Source organism: Lepisosteus oculatus, chromosome 1, assembly GCF_040954835.1.
Source record: "Lepisosteus oculatus isolate fLepOcu1 chromosome 1, fLepOcu1.hap2, whole genome shotgun sequence".
NCBI lineage: Eukaryota > Metazoa > Chordata > Actinopteri > Semionotiformes > Lepisosteidae > Lepisosteus > Lepisosteus oculatus.
The window spans coordinates 56,685,535-56,707,963 of NC_090696.1; the positions used below are offsets into that span (position 1 = coordinate 56,685,535).

A 22,429-nucleotide genomic window follows, 5' to 3' on the forward strand; every position below is an offset into this window, starting at 1 on the left:
AGGTGACTATTAATTGTTATCAAAAATGACTTAGAATCGATCATGTTGCGATATTTTGAAATATAAAAGTCAATTGATTGTCCATAATATCGCTATTCTATTTTTTCAAAGAAATCTTTGTTAAAAGAAAGGTCCAGCACCAGCTGGATTTGAACACACAACCTGCAAGTTGTTAGTCAGGCACGTAGACCAGTAGGCTACAGGACAACTCGCATAAACAGGGAGGCGAAACAGCCCTACACAGCCCTGTCGCAGTACACGAATATAATCATATCGTTATTAAATTCTTTAGATACGCGATTCCATATTATATTAGCAGAAAAGCTTAAAACTACCACTTTTTCACACGCTATTTCACATGCTAGTTAAATACTTTGATGCTTAAAATCGTTAGGGAGAAATGGAATACCGGTGTGTATTTTTCCTTTAAAGGAATTCCTGGAATCTGACTGGCTGACACCCTTCTGAAGTGGTTCCATACAATTTGGTATACGGAAAAGAAAGCGTTGATAAAAAAGCCTGGATTCTCATGTATCTCATACAAGTATCTTTTAATACAGTCTTTGCTGTGCTCTTGAGGATCCTTGTGATATTTTGAGCTCTAGTTGAATGATAAGTGTCGCATTTTAAATCATTTTCGTAGTTAGAAATTATGAAACGCCCTGTTAAAAGCAAGGGAGTTTTTATGCCCGTTGAAGTAAAACAAAATGCCTGACAAAGTATGGCTTGGACAGATTCCAAGTGCTTGTACAAATGTGCTAAAGAAATTATACTTTGAGTATACAGCTTGTCCAAAGTCATTCATTATTAATACTATTAGTAATATCTTCGGTAAAGGCTTTGATGCATAAATATTTCTGATAAAGGTAGGTTATGTACTTTTGTCCAACTGAGCAATCTTGCTTTCATAAAATATACCAACATTTTAATGACTGATGATTAACATGCTGTAATACACAGTTCAAAATTAAAAGCTCAAATGCTGTACATGAGAGGTTAAGCTCCCCTTGGCGGTTTTACAAGGTGATACCTGTAAAACACAAGGTGATACTTACAAGGTGATACTTGATACGCGTGATACCGCGTGATACCGCGACACGCCCACCGGGGTATGCCGCTAAATACCCCACCCATTTTGAATGGCTGCATCTGTAAGTTTTAAGATGCGCCAGGACATCATTCCTTCTATGATCATATCAATCTTGCCAAGCTTTACAGTCCCTACTAATGAAACGCAGAACGATAACATAATGATGTTACCTCCAGCTTGATGGTGTTGATTGAGTGATGCACTGTTTTGGGTTTATGTTAGATGTAACTAGATTGCATTAGATACAATTTTGTATTTTTTTTACCACAATCCTTTTGCCATGTTTGCAGTATTCACTTAGGTGCTTTGATGACAACCCATGTGTGATATGAATAGTTTTTAGTTCTATACAAGGTCTTCATGGCTGAATCCTTGCTTGAAAATCATTACCTGACTGTGGGACCTTATAAAGATAGCCATAAAAGAGTTTTTATTCCCAAATAATGTTAACCACTATTGGCTACTCAACAGATTGTTTGGCTTGTAACTTAACTAAATTAATTTAGGCTTCACATGGAATATGGTTTAAATACTTACCCAATCATGACTTTTCAATTTTTCTTTCATATTATCTATTTTTTTTATATTAATTGCTACTAAAGTATGACAACAATGTTTAAAGCAACAAAACCTGTCCAAGAGTCTTAATACTTTTGCATGTCAATCTAAAAACAAAGTATTAAGAAAAAAACTTTGCAGCTTAATTTTTATGTTAACTTAATGTTTAAGTTTTATTAGTTTAAGTCAAATCATTATCTTCCTCTTGCTTTACTTATTTAAAGGATAATCACAAGCATGTTATTTCTATCAAAATAGAAAGCATGTTAAGATTCCGAACATGCATAGGGAAGCCCATTCTTGTATATAGTTACTGTTCCCTAAAAAAATACAAAAATGTTTTAGGACTTATTTTTCAAAATGAAATTACATTAAAAAATGTTAGATATTACACAAATCTGTGAATACAAATATCAAGTTTATATAGTTTCAATTACAAGAAATAAAAATGCTAAGATACAAATTACTGATTAAGAGAGCAATGTGACTCATCATACTAACACAAGCAAATACAACTGTCTCACTTTAAGAAATACACAAACAGAAGGCAATTACACATAGTGGCGTTTATTATGAAAAGCTTGAAATTATTTTATGGATTGGCCCCATGTGTCAATAATATTGATTTATTTTCCTGTAGACAGATCTTCATCATGCCACACATCCTTGGATCTCAGTGAACTGCGCTTTGCTTCTTCAGAGCCCTAACAGTGTCATCACTCTCCTCCTTTCCTCAGCTGTCAGCATGGGCTTCTCTTCTGCTTACAGTTTCTTTTTGAAATGTCACAGAGATAGATACTGTTGATTACCTTTATCTCCTCTCATTTCAGTTGCAGTACGACCTGTCAGGATTCAAAAAATAGATTTTTGTTAGGTGAAGAAAAAGGTAAGGATGAAATAAACCCAATGAGACACGTATTGTCAGTACCATTTTTCTTGATATCCGTCAGCTGTATTTTTGTAAAACATATAGGTAATGAGACTCCAATATTTAAAGCATAAAGAGTTTAATAAGTAAAGCCATGTAAATTATAAGTAAGAGTTACAAGGTTACATTTGATAAATTTGATCAATTGAAGTGTCTAACCATAAACAGAATGATACAAATAGAAATATTAAACAGTCCAAAAACAATAGTTTCTGTAGTCACCCTGAGTTCTGTCTTTTAATAAAGATTCAAGAGTACCTACAGTACCATACCTCCTGAATGTACTCACCCCCCATGCATTTTTTCACATTTGCATTTGGCATTTTTAGTAGCAATCTCAAATAGAAAAAATAATTCTATATACAATATAGAATAAAATATAAAATATAAATATATTTATGGGCATTTTTATGTCATTGTGAAGTGAAAGCCTGTAATTTAAAAATACAAAAATCTCTCAGTTCCATAAATATTTGCCCCATTTGCTCTAACACTCCAAATCCAGCACAGGTGCAACTTATTTTCTTGTCTCTCTAATATGTGAATGAAGTCCACCTGTGGTCAGTTCAATTGATTGACATGATTTTAGAAGGAATATGTCCATATAAGGTCACAAACTTCAAAGCTCATGTCAGAGCAGAAACCTTACCACGAAGACCAAAGAGCTGTCTGTACAATTCTGTGATAGAGCTGTGAGGAGGCACAGATCTGGGAAGAGGTATAAACACATCTAGAGTGCTAAATGTTCCCGGGAGCAGTCAGATTCATCACTAGGAATTGGAAGAAAAAAAACAGAACCATCCAGACTTTTCCTATAGCAAGCGGTTCACAGGAACTATGTATTCTGGAAAGAAGTATCTTGGTTATAGAAGTGACCAAATGACCACCATGATAGACCTACAGAGATCCATGGTTGAGATCAGAAAACTTGTCCAAGGACAACAATGTCTGCAGAACTGTACAGACTCTCTATAGGAGAGTGGCTACACAGAAGCTAATAACATGCCTGAAGTTTGCAAAACGTCATGTGGCAGACACTGAGACCATGTTGTAAAAGATTCTGCAGTCTGATGAAACAAAAAGTTAGGAATTTGGCCTGAATAAAAGCATTATGTCTAGTGCAAACTGAACACAGCTCATCACCAAGATAACATTTTATGAGGATGCTTTTCTGCAGCAGGTACTCAGACACTTGTCAGGATAGAGGGAATTGAGCCAATACAGGGAAATCATTGGGGAGGAACCTGCTTCGGTCATCAAAAGATCTGAGTGGAATTCACATTCCAACTGGACAACGACCTCGAGCATACATCCGAAGTGACAGTGTAGTAGCTTCAGAATAAGTAGGTGAAATTTTTTTCGAGTGGCCCAGAACTAAATCCCATTGTAAATTTGGGGAAGGATTTGAAGATTGCAGTTCACTACAGCTGTTCATTAAATTCGACATAATTTGATCAAATCTACAAGGAAGAACGGGCAAAAATCCACAAATCCCAATCTGTAAAGCTGATACAGACATGCCCAAGAAGATGTAAGTTGTGTAAAATGTGTGATTCTGTAATTGTGGGAAGAGGTGCTTCTAAAAGACTCTTGAAAGGGGATGAATACTGTATTTCTAAGACATTTGGAAACAAGATATTTTTCATAATTATTTGTTACATAATATTTTTGTCCCTTTAAAGTGTTTATTTTGTGTGAAACAAGGAGAACACTGATTTCAATGTATTTAAAATTCTGGTCACAACAACATTTGCAATTGTTCAAGGGATGAATACTTTCTGAAGTCATCAGAAGCCAACCTTACTCTTAAGCCTAAGTATATTTGTCTTTTTTTAAACAAACACATCATTTAGAACATATTTTGACTCATATGCAAAAAGGAGTATCTGAGTCATTTAGGGCTGAGAAAATTTAATTCTATTTTTATTTTCCAAAAAATTAACTTAATTTAGGTTCTATAGAGTACCTGAAATGTAATTAGTTCATAATGAAAGTCTTAATAAAAGAATGAAGACAACATGTATTAAAATACAAGACATAAAAAATAAATCTTTATGGTATAATTAACTAACTGATCCAACAGTAAATATCCTCATGTGACTGAGTCTATTAACCCTTAGATTCAGTAACTTGTGGCACTTCATAAAGCACCAAATACTCCAACTAAACATTTTCTTTGTCTATCATTTTTTGCATCAGCTTTTATCGCATGTGCCATACAATTTCAATAGGATATAGGTCTAGAATTTGAATTTTAATCCCAAATTCATCTGTTATCCACTGTAAATCTGCTTGTATGTCAATGTCTTGCTGCATGGTCTACTTTCAGCCATGGTAGTCAATGGTAGTCAAATGAAATTAGATGTAGTTTCATCCATTTATTTTCTACCTGCTTAATCCAATCAAGGGTCGTAGGGGAGCCAGAGGCTATTCCGGCAAGCAATAGGAGAAAGCGGGATACACCCTTAATGGGACGCCAGTTCATCACAGGACAGACAAGGATGCAGTTCATTCTTTTTTTTATTCCAAATTTAAGGCACTCTCCACTGTCCTCTTTGCATTAGATGTTTCATAAGGCTTTCTTTTTCAAACTTTAGGAGTTTGTTCAGAAGCCATTTTTAAGTATCTGAGAAAAGGTTAATCCGTACACGCCAGTCCAGTCACCTATTGACATATTCTAATTTAAATTTTTGTGCTGGTCCATGTTCAACCATGTTATTCAATTTCATTCACACATTTTAAAATGCAAATGTACTTATTTATCTCCACTTGATATGAGACTGGATTTAATTCTAGACTAAACAAGTCACTCCTGTTGTTTTAGTTTTCAACTTATAGTTTATTTCCAGCAACATTAAAAAATTTTAAAGACTTTAGTGATTCCATTATGTAATAATGGTAACTGAAACATGACTTACATTGATGAAATTTATATTTTGGAATGCTTTCAATTGTTGTTAATACTACAGAAGTTGTGATATTGATGCAATTCTCCCTTATTTACAAATAAAAACTGTATCCAATTACAACAAATTATGTAATTATAGACCAATAAATTGATCAATTAGGTTTCTCACATTCAAAAGAAGGAATTTACAATATTTTAGTGATTGCTCTGTGTGAACACTTCCATTAAGCCACTGTCAATGGAAATCTGATCAAGCTGGTGGAGAAGTGAAAAATGCTGTCAAAATGATCTAACATTAAAGGTAAATATATATTAGGTATATTTTGGACTTATGAATTTGTTTCTTAGTGTTTCACCTAATTACCTTCCTGGAAACCCAAGCGGTTGGTAAATACTTGATTATAAAGAAAAAAGGGGGGGTTTGGTTCCTGCTATCTGTTTTACACTCATCAATGGCTAATAAAACTGGCATATTTCTCCCTAAAAATTAAAAAATACAATTCAATGAATTCTAATTCAATATCTGAAAGTGATAAACTTGTAATGAAATGGTTAATGAAAAATTGAAATTGAAAATTGAAAATAAATGAAAAAAAATAATTAAATTACAATGAAAGAGCACTGAAAACACATTAATGTGTAAAGTACTTAACTGGACATCTAAAAGGGTGGAGAAATGTATGGTGTGTGAAGGTGATGAATGAGAGAGGCAAGAAACAGCACATGGTTTCGCTTTAAGAAGCCTACAGTAACTTACCATAAGCGTTTTATCTCCTCGCACATCAAACCTAATTCTGAACAGTCTTGTGTTTTTTCCATCTTAGCTCTTAACTACCTAAATAAACTAATTTACTGCCTAATTGCAGACATTTCCTTTCATTCTTCCTTAAAGTGGTAAAAAAAATAATCTGCTCCACTGTCACCACCAATGAGCATCTTAGGGCCTTAGGAGGATGATTTTTATTAGTCATACTCATCCACAAGATCCCTTCAGTCATTTTCTTATGTCTAGGTAATTGGATGCAACATTAACGTATACCTTCTCTGTAAAAATATAGTCTTCTGTCATTAAGGAACTTATTTAATTTTGCTTCTGAGAACAATGAGAGCGACTTAAATTTAGGCACAAAAAAGATGTCAAGAACATGTTAACAGACAAGTCCAAGAACCAACCTGTTTCCGTGATAAAGTATCCTTCTAGTTAATCTACTGTAGGTCTCCCACAGCAAAAAAACAATTTTTAAGGGATGCCAAAAGATTGTCTGCACCTGAATATTCCATAACTCCTTGTATTCACCACCACAAATAGTGCAAGGCACTGGGGACTGCTGAGAATGACGTGTCAGAGAGATGGAAAGACAGAGTGTGTGAGAAGAAGAGGCTGAGAGAATTTTGCAGAGCAAAAGTGTTCCCGAGTGAATATGGGAGGATTAAATATAGATAAAAAGACAGCCTTGAAATCTCTACAAAGTGTCTGAATACATTTCTGATATATAAACGATGATACACACGCCTACACATAATATCAGGAAAAAATATATATTCCTTTTCCCTACTTTTAAATAGAAGAGCATAATCTAGATTTTTAACAAAAAAAATAAAAATAAATATGCAGGCTTTGTGGCTTGCATGGCTGTTTTAATAAATATGGAATTCTGTTCTTCAAATCATATAAGATTATTAAATGTTTCCTGAATCTGTGTAAAGTTTATTTTACATTTTAAGGAAACTTTGCAAAAAAATAAGAACTGTAGAAGATTAAAGCCCTGCATGTATAATCAAATTTTTCATTACCAATTTTAAAATTCCTCTGCTTTGTAACATTGGTATAAGGCGTCACTTCATACAAACGCAGCTAGTCACCATTTCAGTATTTCAGATTTTGCTAGAAAAAAAATCACCTGGGAGTTTTCAGGCTCACTGAGTTCAGAAATGCTCATTTCTTATGAAAAAATACTGTTCCCTGTGAGTAGTCATCTGGCAAGACTAATCTAAAGTGAAATTGTGACCTTGACCAGAAGAACCATCCTGGGCTTAGCTTAGAGCAGTGGTTGTCAAACCTTTTTATGCCTTTCTGTAATATAGTTCCACACTGCCATTAGCCAAAGAGTTCAAAGATTAGTACTAATCTCAAAGTTTAATTTGCAAAATGTGTTTTCAGAGAGCTGGTTATGTTATAAACTAAAAATTAATTTAGCACTATATTCTCAACATTTAAATAGCAAATGGATGCTATAGTAACTACAGTTAAAAATTTAATGATGACAAATAAAACGTACTTAGATGTAAACTGAAACTATTACATACGACAGAAAGAAGTTACACTGTTTCAAAATCAGAATAAAACCATTATTAATACGCTAGCTCAAATCACAGACTGTCAAACTGTCTTACCATCTATAGGCACAGTGACTATTGGTAGTGAGGGAATTAACAAAAAGTTTTTTACTATAAGTTTGTATTATATATTGTTAACTACATATCCTTTTAGGATATCTGGTCTCAAAAGATAACATAGCCACATGATGTCTTTACGCACAGCTGACATAGTTCTCAGGGAAATGACCGAATGACCTCTCCTGGAACAAAGGGTCAATTCAGCTTGTCATGCAAGATGGCAGTAAAGAATATATACAGTATGTAATGGTAGTCTTTTTAGAATGACCATATATAGCCACAAATCAAGCAGAGAGTCATTTAGGAGTGTATCTTGTTGTTTGTTCAACTATATAAAAGAGCATTGTAAATGTTGGTTTTTAAGTCTTGTGCCATACGATGCAAAACTTCCATATGCATATTAATAAAGATTACTTTCAACACACAAATGCTCAGCTGATGCCATTTTTTCTGGCACAACAATAGTAATGCCCCAAAATGTTACCTTTTAATGAAATGCATGAAAGGCATGAAATGTCCCTGAAGTAAATTAATTAAGCAATCTGTTTAACAAGACAGATTTGCTAATAAGAAACACAAATGGAATGAAATTGAGGTGAATAATGTTCAGCATCCTTTATGTTTTATTGCTCTACTCTTCACACAACTGCTTGCATTTTACTTGCTCTCTAGCAAATTGCACATGGCAGTTTTCACAGCTCAGAGCTGTCACCTTCAATAGCACACACCTACATGGGCCGTTCAACCGGCCATTTCCTTGCCACTGCCAGGACACCTTTGAAAACTGTCAGGGCAAGAATAGCAGATCTCAGCAGTGAACAAAAACTTAAACACACATCTGCTACTACATCCCCAGACACTCTTACATCTCATTGGCACTTTATGGATTGCCTGCTTTTTTGAAGGAGCTGACAAATATAAAAAAACTTTTTGTGAAATTAAAATAAGATGGAGACACATTTTGAAATAGTTATTTTCATACTCAGAAGTTGAATGTCTAAGCAAATTCAGAAGTTCTTTGAGAAAAGAAAACCCTAATGCTATCCCAATCTACAATATATCACAGATGGAGTTATTTAAAAGCTCATGTGACATTATTAATGAAAGCAATCTGATAAATATTAATCAAGTTTGTTTTTGTGTACTAGACTTGGATTAGTGAGATGGTTGTAAGAACAGCTAGGAGCAAAAGGACTGAAGGACTGAAGTCTGTGTCCTGGGTTAAGACGGAGAGGAAGAAGAGTGAGAGCTCCACAGGGAGTTATCAAGTGCTAAAGGTTGAACCAATATACAAAAAGCTTATGTGACTCAACAAGCAAAGGAGACTTGCAGAAAAAACAGCTTAGGCTATACTGAGGGACACCACAAGTGCTGGACAGAAAGATTCTGTGATAGTTCATTCGTCAAGTGCAACAGGGTTGAAGTGGATTGCTGAGGAACAGGGTTGGTCAGCTGAACCATGGCTGACAGGAGGCGTTGGTTCCTGGAGGAATAGGACAGTAGGGTAGTGGAGTAGCTTCTCCCCACTGATAAGATAGAAAGAGTCTAGACAGCACAGCTGTAGTCCTGTGTAACCCTGTGCTATTCCCAGCACCAGACAAGTGTATGGGTTCAGAGAGGGTTTGCGAGAATGAGTGAAAGATCAAAAAACTTCCTGCTGCCTTGTCAGGGACACAGGTGGAAAGAAATCGGAGAACTGCATCCCTTGGCAAACAGAGCCAGCTGGTACAGTTAGTATATTGTATAGTAATAGATTGGAGGGTTTCAAGATTGGGCGACATGGACTGAGTTGGATTGAATACTCTAGTAAGAGATTAGTTGAATGAGAGATGATTAAGGAAGATACGATGGAGCTAAACACAAGAGCAACATCCCTGAAAAGAGAAAGAGGAACCAGATAGTGCTCCTGAGGGGTTGCATCTGCAAGACTGAAAGGCTTAACACTAAAAATACAAAAAATGATGGTGACCATCATTATCTGTGTATGTTCTAGCATTGTTGCACCAACAATACAATTGTTTTTATCCTCAATTTTTGCTTGATTTTCTCTTGTATCTTAATGTTTGTGTCTTATTGTATGCATAGGCATTTTTAAATCAGTGCTTTCTCTCTAATCGGGGTATAAACATCCACTTGCTTTAATGCAATTTAAACAATTACATATGAAAATAAACTTTCCATGAAACAGGAGCCATTTCCTACAAATGTTAATGATAGCTTTTCACAGTTTTTGAATCTAAATGCTAAGCATGACCCTCTCTACTATTTCTGCATTCTCTTTTGTGCACTAGAAAACACATGAACATGTGGTAAAATCTGTTTTTTTAAGGTGGTGCATTCTTTTGCATGTAAATGAATAACTGAAATGCTTTTGTTATACATATGGCATGGATTACATATAGAGTGCCCATGTTCGCTTTGCATGACATCTGCCATTTTGCTTCTAGGCACTGACAAGGTTTTGGTATTACTTCCATATCTGGGTGACGGCACAGACTTGTGTGTAACCCATTTCTATGTTTGTTATTTCCTTGCCTGAACACCTGTCCCGTGATGTAAATGCACCTGTGTCATGAATAAAACAATCTTTGTGACTGATAAACTTAAAAAATAGTGGAGAGGCAGTGAATTCACGCTCTTATTGTGTTCAGTAACAAAACATTTGCATTGCATGTTTTTGCATCAATGAAAAATACTAACAACTACACTGTTTTACCACATTGATATAAGAGATGGTCCTAATATACATTGAGCAATTTCCATATATACAGTACACATATCTACTGTATATTAAAAAAACTCGCCATTAAGAAGAAGATGATTATCCCTATTAATTTGTGTAGCACAATTCATTTTACAGTATCTTATTTACAGTTAAACAATCTGTATAAACCCATAGCTTAGTTCAGCTTCTGAAGGCTGTAATGTGAAGCAGAGGCTGGGTTTTGTAGCTCTGGTACCTCTGGGTTTGTAATTTCCCCATATTAAATGTGAGCTCCTGAGATGCAGTTCTCATTTGGCCAAGTGCTCCTTGAGTTGTGTGCTTTTTTAAATGAGACAGGAATTCCTCAGATAACTAAATAATAGCACACTTATAGATGGCTGAGCATCTGTAAACTTTCAGTGTTATCATGGCAGCTGATATCTTTTATCCGATGCCTTAAATTTGCTGTTAGTACTGTAAAGCAGATGGCATGAACATTCACATTTGGGAGAATGCATCCATGTTGAATTCATCTCTCTCACGCTTATTTGCAGATTGCAACAGAAAGCCAAGAGGATGATTAACTGGGGATTCCAAATGGGTTTAGCATAAAGATAAAAAAATCTTATTCATAAATAAAAATACAGCAAAACTACAAAGTTTTAATTACAATTAGCAATTAAAACAAAATAACTGAAATAAGACTACACATAATTCTTAATTTTAAAAAAGCCATATTAATGGAGTTTGAAATATAGGATATATTACAAAAGTAAATAAAATATGACTGAGAACCAAACATTTTAGCTAACAACTAGCATCAAGATATATTTAACACAGATATACATATTTTTGAATAATGTTTATTATGCTCTCATTTGCTGTTTGAATTTCTATTAACATGTATAAATGGCAAAAACGTTTTTTTTTTACATTTATATACAAAATTATTATTGTACAAATATGCTTTGTCATTTCATCTGTAAAAATATAGCAATGAAACCTACTGTATTATCCTAGCTAGCAGGTTAAAAATAAACTGTCCTTATAGAGAGACATGCCTTGGTCAAGCAGTGCTTATGATACGCTGGGCAAACGTCCCGAGATCGAATTCTTCCGCGACGGGGGTACCTTTAAAGCGGAGACGACGGCACCGAAAATTTTTGGCGCGCCCTCTCTTTAAAGCCCTGGCCAAATACGAAGACAGTACGTACAGTTATAATTCAAACGGAATTAAAAACTACACATCCCAGTTACCATGGTGGTGCTTGTGATCATTGCGTTTAACCAACGAAACAGGGCGAAAAATCAGTCACATGACTTTGGGGCAGAGTTTCGAAAGCTTAACCTATCAGCAACAAAGCGAAATTTACACGATAGGCTACCTCAAACTGTCAGTTACACGACTGTGTATGTCGCTTAAGCCACTCCTATTTGGCATTTTAGTTATGGAGGCGAGAAAACGCCCCCCCCCCCCCCCCCTTCTGGGTGTCTGATTTGCCGCCATGTTTAACCGTCCGTGTCCGAATCGCAGTAGCTACGCGTATGAAATAAAGTTCATCCCAGCTACAAAACATATATATTTTTGTGGTAAGAGGGCGCAAAACATCAGTATTTACTGCTATTAATTACTGTACGATTTATAGTTGAAATCTGAGCCTAGATATAAAGTTAAAATCTCGACAAAGCAATGTAGGAAATACAGAGAAAAGAAATCCTTTCTGACATCTAAAATCAGTTTCGATCAAGGTCTCTAAAACGAACAAGAAAAAGAGGATTTTCGGAGGGCAATTACGCTGTGTTTATATAGGATAAGTGATCTATGAGCAATCTAATTTCTTGTTCGTTTAAAACAGTGAAATGTCAGCAGCAAAAGATCGCACCAGAAACAGCACTCTCTCTGCCTGTCATAGACGTTCAGGAAAGGCTGAATGAAGTCATGTTAAGAACAATAATTCGGTGATCAATAATAACAGTTGTAGGACAAGAAACAAAAGATAATGAAAACTTCTTTAGGCTAAAACTCAAGTTCATTCTACAAATTAAGGCAAATGAAAATTCAGGATGTTAAAGTGCTAGAGGTGTAAAAAATACAAAAATGCACATGAGTAAAAAGTTTTAGAAATGGAGCAGGTGTTGCTTTGAAATAAGCAAACAGAAAAAAAGCCATGACTAAAGTGCAGAAGAGGGATGCAGGAACACTTGCTTAGATATACAAAAAAAATCACAAAAAGGTGTATGTTACAAAAGAACATGCAAACATATTCATCATGTACATCAATTTCCCTTCACGATCAATAAAGTCTTATCTATAAACATGAAACAGAGTGAGGAATCAGAAAATTAGCATGCATAAAAAACAGCAATTCTGTCAATAAGCCCTAAATGAATTAATAGCAACCATGGTTTCATGGAGGGCTTCTCAGATAGTTGGGCATTCAGGTAGATTGCCAGGTGAAAGGATTTGTAAACATACTTTGTTAAAGCAAGTCAGTTTTTTCTGCAACACATAAAAGACATTTTTCCAAGAAAGTTTAGCCTTTGTCACTAATGAAACCACTAAATAAAGACATAAATATAGAAATCTTAAGATTTTGTTATTCAATGTTGGTAGCAGGATGAACTGTGCTAAGTGTATATTTTGTCGCAGCTTTGCTGCAAGATGTTAACAGTGAAAAAAGGTATTTAGAAATGAGTTATTTCAAGAAGAAAATGTTCAGAATAATTGCAAATCTAGCAGGATAGAGAAAGCACAGAAAACAGGCAGTTAGATTGATCAGATTAGTATGAAAAGTTATTTAGCAAAGGGAATGAGAAGAGTGACAAACTAGTATGCTTTAGATCTTTTTATCTGGACCAGGGAAAACTGATCATGTTTCTCTATAACAATAATAAAAAACTTTATTTGATATATCAACATTAAAGGTGGCATCTCAAAGCAATACAGTAGATGTAAAAACAGATAAAAGGACCACAGATTACAAAGTAAATACATATAAGAAAGACAAGCAGTTAGAGGTGCTACCAAAATTAGAAAATGAAGCAGATACAGACACTAAGTCTTCTGAAAAGAAAGGTTCTGAGGTTAGATTTAAATGCACTCAGGGTACGTGACTGATATCACTGGGAATACAAATTGAGAGCTCTGGGGTGCAGCTAGAGAAGACCCTGTCACCCACAGAATGTAGATGTTCTTGAGGACAGCTAGAAGACCAGAGTCAGACGGACAAAGGTGGGGAGTAGACAGATAATAAGCCATATACTGTAGGTACTGAATGAGGATGAGGATTTTGAAGTTGACTCGAAACCTGATAGGTAACCAATGCAAGGACTTGAAAACAGGTGTAATGCATCCCTGATAGGATTCTCGCTGTCATATTCTGAACATATTGAAGATTGCTCAGTGTGGATTTAATTTCCCCAGTGAACAGGATGTGCATTTATTAATTCTAGAAAAAAAAGCCTTTCTTGATTTCTCTAGTTCTTAGTTTCACTAGTTCCCTTTAAAATAAACTATTATGCCACAATGCAGAGTATTATATGGACAGTATTTACACATGATATTGTGATTTAAAGAAATGAACACAAGCAGCTTTTCGAGATTTAAGTGTTGGCTGAGTTATTGCAGGATAAAAAACTAGAGATGTTGGTAAGAAGATAATTTTGGGATAGCTGAGGAATACACTGATAACAAGAACACTTCCTAATGGGGTTAGGCATACTTTTGATGAAGATGATGAAGTTAACAGACTGTATGTTTACATAGATACTGAAATGAGGATTGTATTTTAGATTTTGTGTAGTTGCTAGCATTGAACTGTGTGTTGGATGCACATGAATTGAAGGAATGGGCAAACATCGCTGATGCGGATCCACAGAGCCAGCATATTAAGATGTTTATAATTAGAGGCAATTTGTTTAAATAACTAGGTATGGATACTGATGTGCAAGAGAGGTGGAAAGGCTGTTTACTTAAGCCAGCAATATAAAATATTTTATTCTCAGTGAGATTCTGCCATTTCATAGTGGGTTTCTAACACTGAGTATAGTTCAATCCACACAGTGCCTTTACTTCCATCCATTTCTAATCTCTTTATCCAGTACAGAGGATTAGGAGCCTATCCCAGTAAGCAACGGACACAAGGCAGAATACACCCTGGACATAGCGCCAGTCCATCACAGGACAGACAGACACAAACACACACACACCAGGGCCAGTTTTCCCATAAACCAATTAACTTACCAGTATGTTTTGGAGTGCGAGAGGGAGTCATATCACACATATGGAGAAAAACCATGTAACCCAGAGAGAACATGCAAACCCCACACACACAGGATGGCAGGAATTGAATCTAGGACCCCAGTGCTCCAAGATAGCAATGCTAACCACTTTGCCACCATTATAAATGGATGGATATCTTAGTTATCTTTCTAGTTCACAGGTTTGCATGCATAATTTAATTTTGAAAGGCGCTGAGACATCAGGTACTACTGTTGTATTTATGAAAAAGAAACAAAACAAAAAGCATACTAACAACTGTGCCATCCTACTCTTTAGTTAATACATTTTATTATTTATAAACAGTTAACATTGTTAGCAAAATATTTTGAATTATATTTAATTAGTCAGATTTAATGTATATTTGAACAATGAAAATATATTTTTACAAGATGCGGGGGAAAGTGCAACAACTTATTACAGTGCTAAATTTAATATTGATTGCTAATAGTTTATGCTAACACCTAACTTTCTTAATTAGGTGTAATTAAAACAGTGAACTAAGTGTAACATACCATTCAGAAATACAATCGAGAATAGTTTTGTGGTGTTTGTATGGATGAAACGTTTCTAAAATGTATAACGTAACAAATTTAAAGACGATTAAATTCTGTAATCTTTCCACTTGTAATGTCATTAGACAGAACAAGAAGTTTCTGCTTTGTCTAAGGATGGTATCAAAAAGTAGTCGAGGTGGTGAGAAAGCTGTGCTTAATGATAATTAAGTGACTTAAAAGTAAAAAGAGATGGTTCATATTGCTTGATTAATTTTAAAAACTAAGTTATAAATGCAGACGCGATCGCTGCCATAAGCGCTCCAGGCAGTAGAACGTTCGTTCTGTGCTGCTGCGCTCCGCGCCTCCTCCCTCTCTCGGTGCCGCGCCCCTCTCTGACGGAGCGCAGTGGGCGGTACGCTATTTTCAGAGCCTCTGATTGGGAAAAAAAGACCTGCTGATGAGTTTCACACAACAGGAAGAGAAAAGAATGGGATTTTTTCTCTTCGAAACGTGTGCTGTCTTTATGAAATTCGTGTATTTTAAACGTTTAATTAAGAAGTAAAAACCTTACAGCGTACACAGAGATTCTGAGCTGATCACGAGGAAGAAAAATCACCCATTTTTCGCGCATAAAAAGTGGTTTTTAACTCTCGTAACCCATTTTTATAGGTTTTAAAGTCGTGCAATGTCTAAGTTAAGCAGGAACACATCATTATATCTCATTTTTTATTTCTTTTTAAAAAAATTTAAAAATCGTTTGCCCAGCCTACTTATGATGCCTTCTAGGTCCCTGAGATACATAACATTACAGTATTATGATCAAACGTAGCACTCAGAAGAAGTTAGCACAGTAGATGTAACCAGAGCCATCAATAACACATTGGATAACTCAGTTAATAGGATTTTTGTAGTATTTTCAAGACAAAAACAGACTAAATGGCTTTAAAAGATATGTACTGAACAACTATAAATAAAATTTAAGATTCTATTTGTATTTTCAGCAAGCATATTCCAGTTCCCCTAGCACATTCATGTTTCACACCCTCTAGTAAATGTATTTTTACAGAATTTTTACCTTAAATTTACAGCTTACTTTCGATTACCTATTTATGACCTGTAAAATGTTTATTTATATTCAGATCAATCCAGAGTTTGTACACTTATATTGTGCACTTATACAACGTCTCAGGTGGTTATAGACAGTGATTCACCTTTTCTTACACAGCATGTAACATATTAATAAACCCTAGAAGTCCATTGGAGTGCCAGATGTTAGACAATACCCTATCTAAAACACTTAATGTGCAGTATGAACTTATGGAAAAAAAAGGAGTTTATATTTAAGCATTACTATTTTTAAAAAAACATATCTGCACACCATAACAAATAAATGCACAGGTAACTAACTGTACAACTCCAGATCCATATTTAAATCTAAAACTGGACTGATGAGATGCCCAGATTACCCAATGTGCACTTGCACAGTGCCCCCAGTTCAAAAAGTACTGAACAGTAGAGAAAAAAATGACGTGTTTAAGCAGGTTTTCACTTGGCGCCCTGATGCTGCTGTAGCTCAACTGAAAGAAACATACTACTGTACTGGCAAAGACAGCACTAATTTATCTTAAAATGCAGTCAAATATACATAAGCGGTTATACTAATTATTCCACACCTCAATTTCCACTAGGAAAAGGAATGGCGTGATACTGTATAGGTCATTTAAATGACCCAAAACAATTTCCCTTCAGCAATTTCATTTAATAAGCTCCACACTTGGTTGATTTTAGTGGAGCTGCCCAGCACCTGGATATATTTTGTTAACGTACTGGAGAGATCAGTCTGACGAATTTAAAACTAAAGGAAAGACATAATTCTGTAACTGTAATTCAGACTTCTTACAGAGAAAAGAATGAAGCATCCAAAACAAACAGAATCTAGAACATAAATCTGCAAAGTCAGGAAACAATCAGCGCCATTTACGATTTACAATGATTTGTGTGATGTTTTAGATATACCCATGGTATATGGTATAGGAGAGCCACTTCCCAGTATATACAGTACATTTTTCATTTTCTGCAGACAGTTCAGGAATGTGTCCCCCATGAATAGAGAGGACTGGGCATACCATAATTTATCTTACCTTTAAAAGACATCAGTTTGAGCATTCAGCTTTTGAGTAAAATCTTAATTAAAAAAAAATTCTATGTATCATTTTGCAATACCCATAGGAAGGATATGAATACTTTTTCCAGGCACTATAGATGATTTTTCAGAGATTCTGATTCGGAAAATTCAAATACTGCAAGATATACGGCTTAGTGAATATATTTGATGCAAAACATGGACAGTAGACATGCATTTCTTAAACTGCATGTCTCTATACTGATCTAAAAGCACATCCCTACTACAGTGTTAGTACCTGGAAGTGCACATCGACGAGAGACTGGAATGGTTAAAAGACACCGAGGCCATCTACAAGAAGGGTCAGAGCCAACTTTACTTCTTGAGGAGGCTAAGGTACTTCAATGTGTGTAGAAAGATGCTCCATATGTTCTATCAGTCGGCTGTCGTGAGCGCCATTTTCTACGTGGTAGTGTTCTGGAGCTCTGGGATTAGAGCTGGGGATGCTAAAAGGCTGAACAAGCTCATCAGAAGAGCAAGTTAAGTCATTGGGTGTGACCTGGACCTGGACCTGAACTAACCTGGAGGTAGTGTTAAAATTAATGGCCATCATGGACCACGTCTCCCATCCCCTCTATGACATGCTTGTAAGAATGAAGAGCGTGTTCAGCAAAAGGCTGATCCAACCATGGTGTGACAGGGAGCGCTACAGAAGGTCATTCTTGCCTTCTGCCATAAGACTGTAGAACTCATCCACTAATGGTCTGGGCAGGGGCAACATTGACATTGACCCATTTTTGGACTAAACATTAAACTCTCTGCTACATCTGTTTTTTCCTGTTTACAACTGTTTTTGTGCAATATGTGCTAGGGACTTTTGCAATATATTTTTATATTTATAATGTGCGATACAACTTTTTTGTGTACTGTTCTGTTTATTTTGCATATTCTATGGTGTGAGCACCTCTTTTTAGTGCACTTCTCACTGACTGTACTGTATGTATTGTATTGTTATATTATTATATCATTTCATTACAATGTGCTGTGTTGACTGTGCTAAGCTGCTGTTGCTCTGCAATTTCCCTCACAGGATCAATAAAGTATCTATCATCTATCTATTGGAGAAATACTCAGGAATTTGATGAACACTGAAGTTTTCAACATCAAAAGAACAACAACTGAATGGAACTGTTGTAGGAAGAGGGTCATGGATGCTATTACAGTCTCATTCCATAATTACTTCAACCAAATCAAAAACATCACATTTTGATAACTGTCTGAGGAAATACTCTAAGGCATTAGCAAACTTTAGACTTTTCAACCTATCATCCATTCATTCATCAATAATTCTCAGATCTTCTCTATCTTCCAAAATCTGTGACATCCTCAGCTTTTCAATGTTACAATTCCCCCCTCACCTATCGCCGCCCATTCCAATCTTACCAGTTCCCCACATTCTCCTACTTTCACCATTGATTCTCTGTTCTTTGCCATCATTCTCATTCTATTAAAATCAAAGTCTCAAAGACCCTCATCCTTTTCTGCCCTTTCTTTTCTTTCTCCCTACATGGGCCACTCATGGGCACTTTACAGCACAAAGCTACTATCTTCCTCCTCATCCAAAGATTTTGGTGTCACTCTTGTACTCCCAACACATTTCATTTCTGGCACAAACTTGTTGCTTATTCTTGTTGAACAAGGAGAATATGCTTTTTTATTCTACATACAGTGCCTTGCGAAAGTATTCGGCCCCCTTGAACTTTTCAACCTTTTGCCACATTTCAGGCTTCAAACATAAAGATATAAATTTTTTATTTTATGTGAAGAATCACCAACAAGTGGGACACAATTGTGAAGTGGAACGAAATCTATTGGATTTTTGAAACTTTTTTAACTAATAAAAAAATGAAAAGTGGGGCGTGCAAAATTATTCGGCCCCCTTGCGTTAATACTTTGTAGAGCCACCTTTTGCTGCGATTACAGCTGCAAGTCGCTTGGGGTATGTCTCTATCAGTTTTGCACATCGAGAGACTGAAATTCTTGCCCATTCTTCCTTGCAAAACAGCTCGAGCTCAGTGAGGTTGGATGGAGAGCGTTTGTGAACAGCAGTTTTCAGCTCTTTCCACAGATTCTCGATTGGATTCAGGTCTGGACTTTGACTTGGCCATTCAAACACCTGGATACGTTTATTTGTGAACCATTCCTTTGTAGATTTTGCTGTATGTTTGGGATCATTGTCTTGTTGGAAGATAAATCTCCGTCCCAGTTTCAGGTCTTTTGCAGACTCCAACAGGTTTTCATCCAGAATGGTCCTGTATTTGGCTGCATCCATCTTCCCCTCAATTTTAACCATCTTCCCTGTCCCTGCTGAAGAAAAGCAGGCCCAAACCATGATGCTGCCACCACCATGTTTGACAGTGGGGATGGTGTGTTGAGGGTGATGAGCTGTGTTGCTTTTACGCCAAACATATCGTTTTGCATTGTGGCCAAAAAGTTCGATTTTGGTTTCATCTGACCAGAGCACCTTCTTCCACATGTTTGGGGTGTCTCCCAGGTGGCTTGTGGCAAACTTTAGACGAGACTTTTTATGGATATCTTTGAGAAATGGCTTTCTTCTTGCCACTCTTCCATAAAGGCCAGATTTGTGCAGTGTAAGACTGATTGTTGTCCTATGGACAGACTCTCCCACCTCAGCTGTAGTTCTCTGCAGTTCATCCAGAGTGATCATGGGCCTCTTGGCTGCATCTCTGATCAGTCTTCTCCTTGTCTGAGCTGAAAGTTTAGAGGGACGGCCAGGTCTTGGTAGATTTGCAGTGGTCTGATACTCCTTCCATTTCAAGATGATCGCTTGCACAGTGCTCCTTGGGATGTTTGAAGCTTGGGAAATCTTTTTGTATCCAAATCCGGCTTTGAACTTCTCCACAACAGTATTACGGACCTGCCTGGTGTGTTCCTTGGTCTTCATGATGCTCTCTGCGCTTTCAACAGAACCTTGAGACTATCACAGAGCAGGTGCATTTATACAGAGACTTGATTACACACAGGTGGATTCTATTTATCACCATCAGTCATTTAGGACAACATTGGATCATTCAGAGATCCTCGCTGAACTTCTGGAGTGAGTTTGCTGCACTGAAAGTAAAGGGGCCGAATAATTTTGCACGCCCCACTTTTCATTTTTTTATTAGTTAAAAAAGTTTCAAAAATCCAATAGATTTCGTTCCACTTCACAATTGTGTCCCACTTATTGGTGATTCTTCACATAAAATAAAAAATTTATATCTTTATGTTTGAAGCCTGAAATGTGGCAAAAGGTTGAAAAGTTCAAGGGGGCCGAATACTTTCGCAAGGCACTGTAAATATATTAAACATAGGTTTAGCGAGACAGTGAAGATACAAGAATCCAGTTTAGTTACTACACTACCATACATTAAGGTTCAGGGCTACCTTACATTAAATGTAGATGGCATGAAGCTTAGCTTACAGCCATCTTAAACCTATATTTTCAAGATAACGCTTGTAAAATGCTAGTAAATTAACTACATTAATATGTAAGCAAATGTTTAAGTGATTGAAATTAATCTTCTTTGGTTATTTACAGTGTGATGACCTCCAAAAAATCTTTTTAAAAAATGGGTACCTTGTTTGCTGACTCCAATGAGTTTATTAAGTTCTGCAGCTCCTCCCGATTCATTTCTATGGACAGAGGCTTAAGAACTCCATTCTCTTTGGTGTCCAAATCAAGGTTGAGCAGCGGTATCTGCAGTGATGAGATCTTATCACTTGACAGCGCCAACTAGGCAAGAAAAAAAAAACAATAAATCATTATTCAATGGAGTCTCTAATGTACCAAACACAAATCTAAACATTTAGTAATATTGTCTTAATCAGCACACAATGAAACAATAACTGAAGTAACAGAATCAACAGTCTACATTACATAGTAAGTCACCTGCAGGACTTTTAACTGTTGTCTTCATTTTACATACAGCTGTATGTTACCTTCTGTGGTTTAAGACTTATGTATTCCAATAGGGTGGCACAGTGACACAGTAGTTAGCATTGCTGTCTTGCTAGCCCTATGCATTCCAATTGGTTTTCAACCAAGTCTGATGCCCACATCCTCCCAAAACCCATGAGTTATAAATTAATTTGTAACTAAAAGCATTAACATAGGCCTTTTTTCATTTGGTTGAAAGTAACCAATTCCTTACAATCTTCTAAATGTGTGGTACAGTACCTTTAAAAATTAACTTGTATAGAAAAAGTAATGTAAAAATGGTTACTAAAAAAAGATGAACAGGGGCTCTTGCAGGGTGTTTAGTTTAATATTCTTGTCAGCAGAAAATGTAATCATCAGAATATATCTCTTCATAAGATTGTGTTATAGCACCGTCTAATATAGATTATTTTATCTTGCCTTGCAGTAGCACTAGGATACTTTAATGTTGCAGAAATCCATTAGCCACAAGAAATTCATTTCCCTCTTGTGCCAAACAGCTACATGTTCTTTTCATAACAGAGTGCAATGACGTGAATAAGAAAGTAATGCTTAGTGGATGTGGCAGTAATTGATGAATTAACCAAAGATTTAGCCTAGTTTTGTTACTTCAACACTGCATGACTAACCTTTGCATTTCAAGGTTCCATTACCCATGAAGTCCAAGTTTTCATCAAGAAACTTAATTCCTCATCAACCTACTGCCAAGTTACATTTTCAGGACTGCACCCTGAGGATACATTTCAGCTATTAAAACTTTCCCCCGTCTTACAATTAATCAGAGTAAACATGACCACATGCTTTTACCGACCAGGTGTTGAATGGCATGACCACACACTGATTCAGCTGTTGAGAGCTTAGCTGCTGGAATCATTTTTTAAATAAAAAAGGAAATACTTATCATAGATACCGTAACTGTAACAATACAATATGAAAAAATACTTTA

At 36.0% G+C, this 22,429-nt stretch overlaps 1 protein-coding gene across 1 annotated transcript in view; it reads right to left on the reverse strand.

Moving 5' to 3' along the window:
• Positions 1–2,199: 2,199 nt before the first annotated feature.
• The window catches only part of commd8 (COMM domain containing 8), a 59,214-nt gene continuing 38,984 nt past the window's right edge, over positions 2,200–22,429 (reverse strand). The window contains exons 4-5 of the mRNA XM_015345168.2: positions 21,124–21,279; positions 2,200–2,490 (exon numbers count right to left, since the gene is read on the reverse strand). Coding sequence (XP_015200654.2) covers positions 2,470–2,490; positions 21,124–21,279 — 177 coding nt within the window. The 3' untranslated portion in view covers positions 2,200–2,469. The remainder of the gene's footprint in view (positions 2,491–21,123; positions 21,280–22,429) is intronic.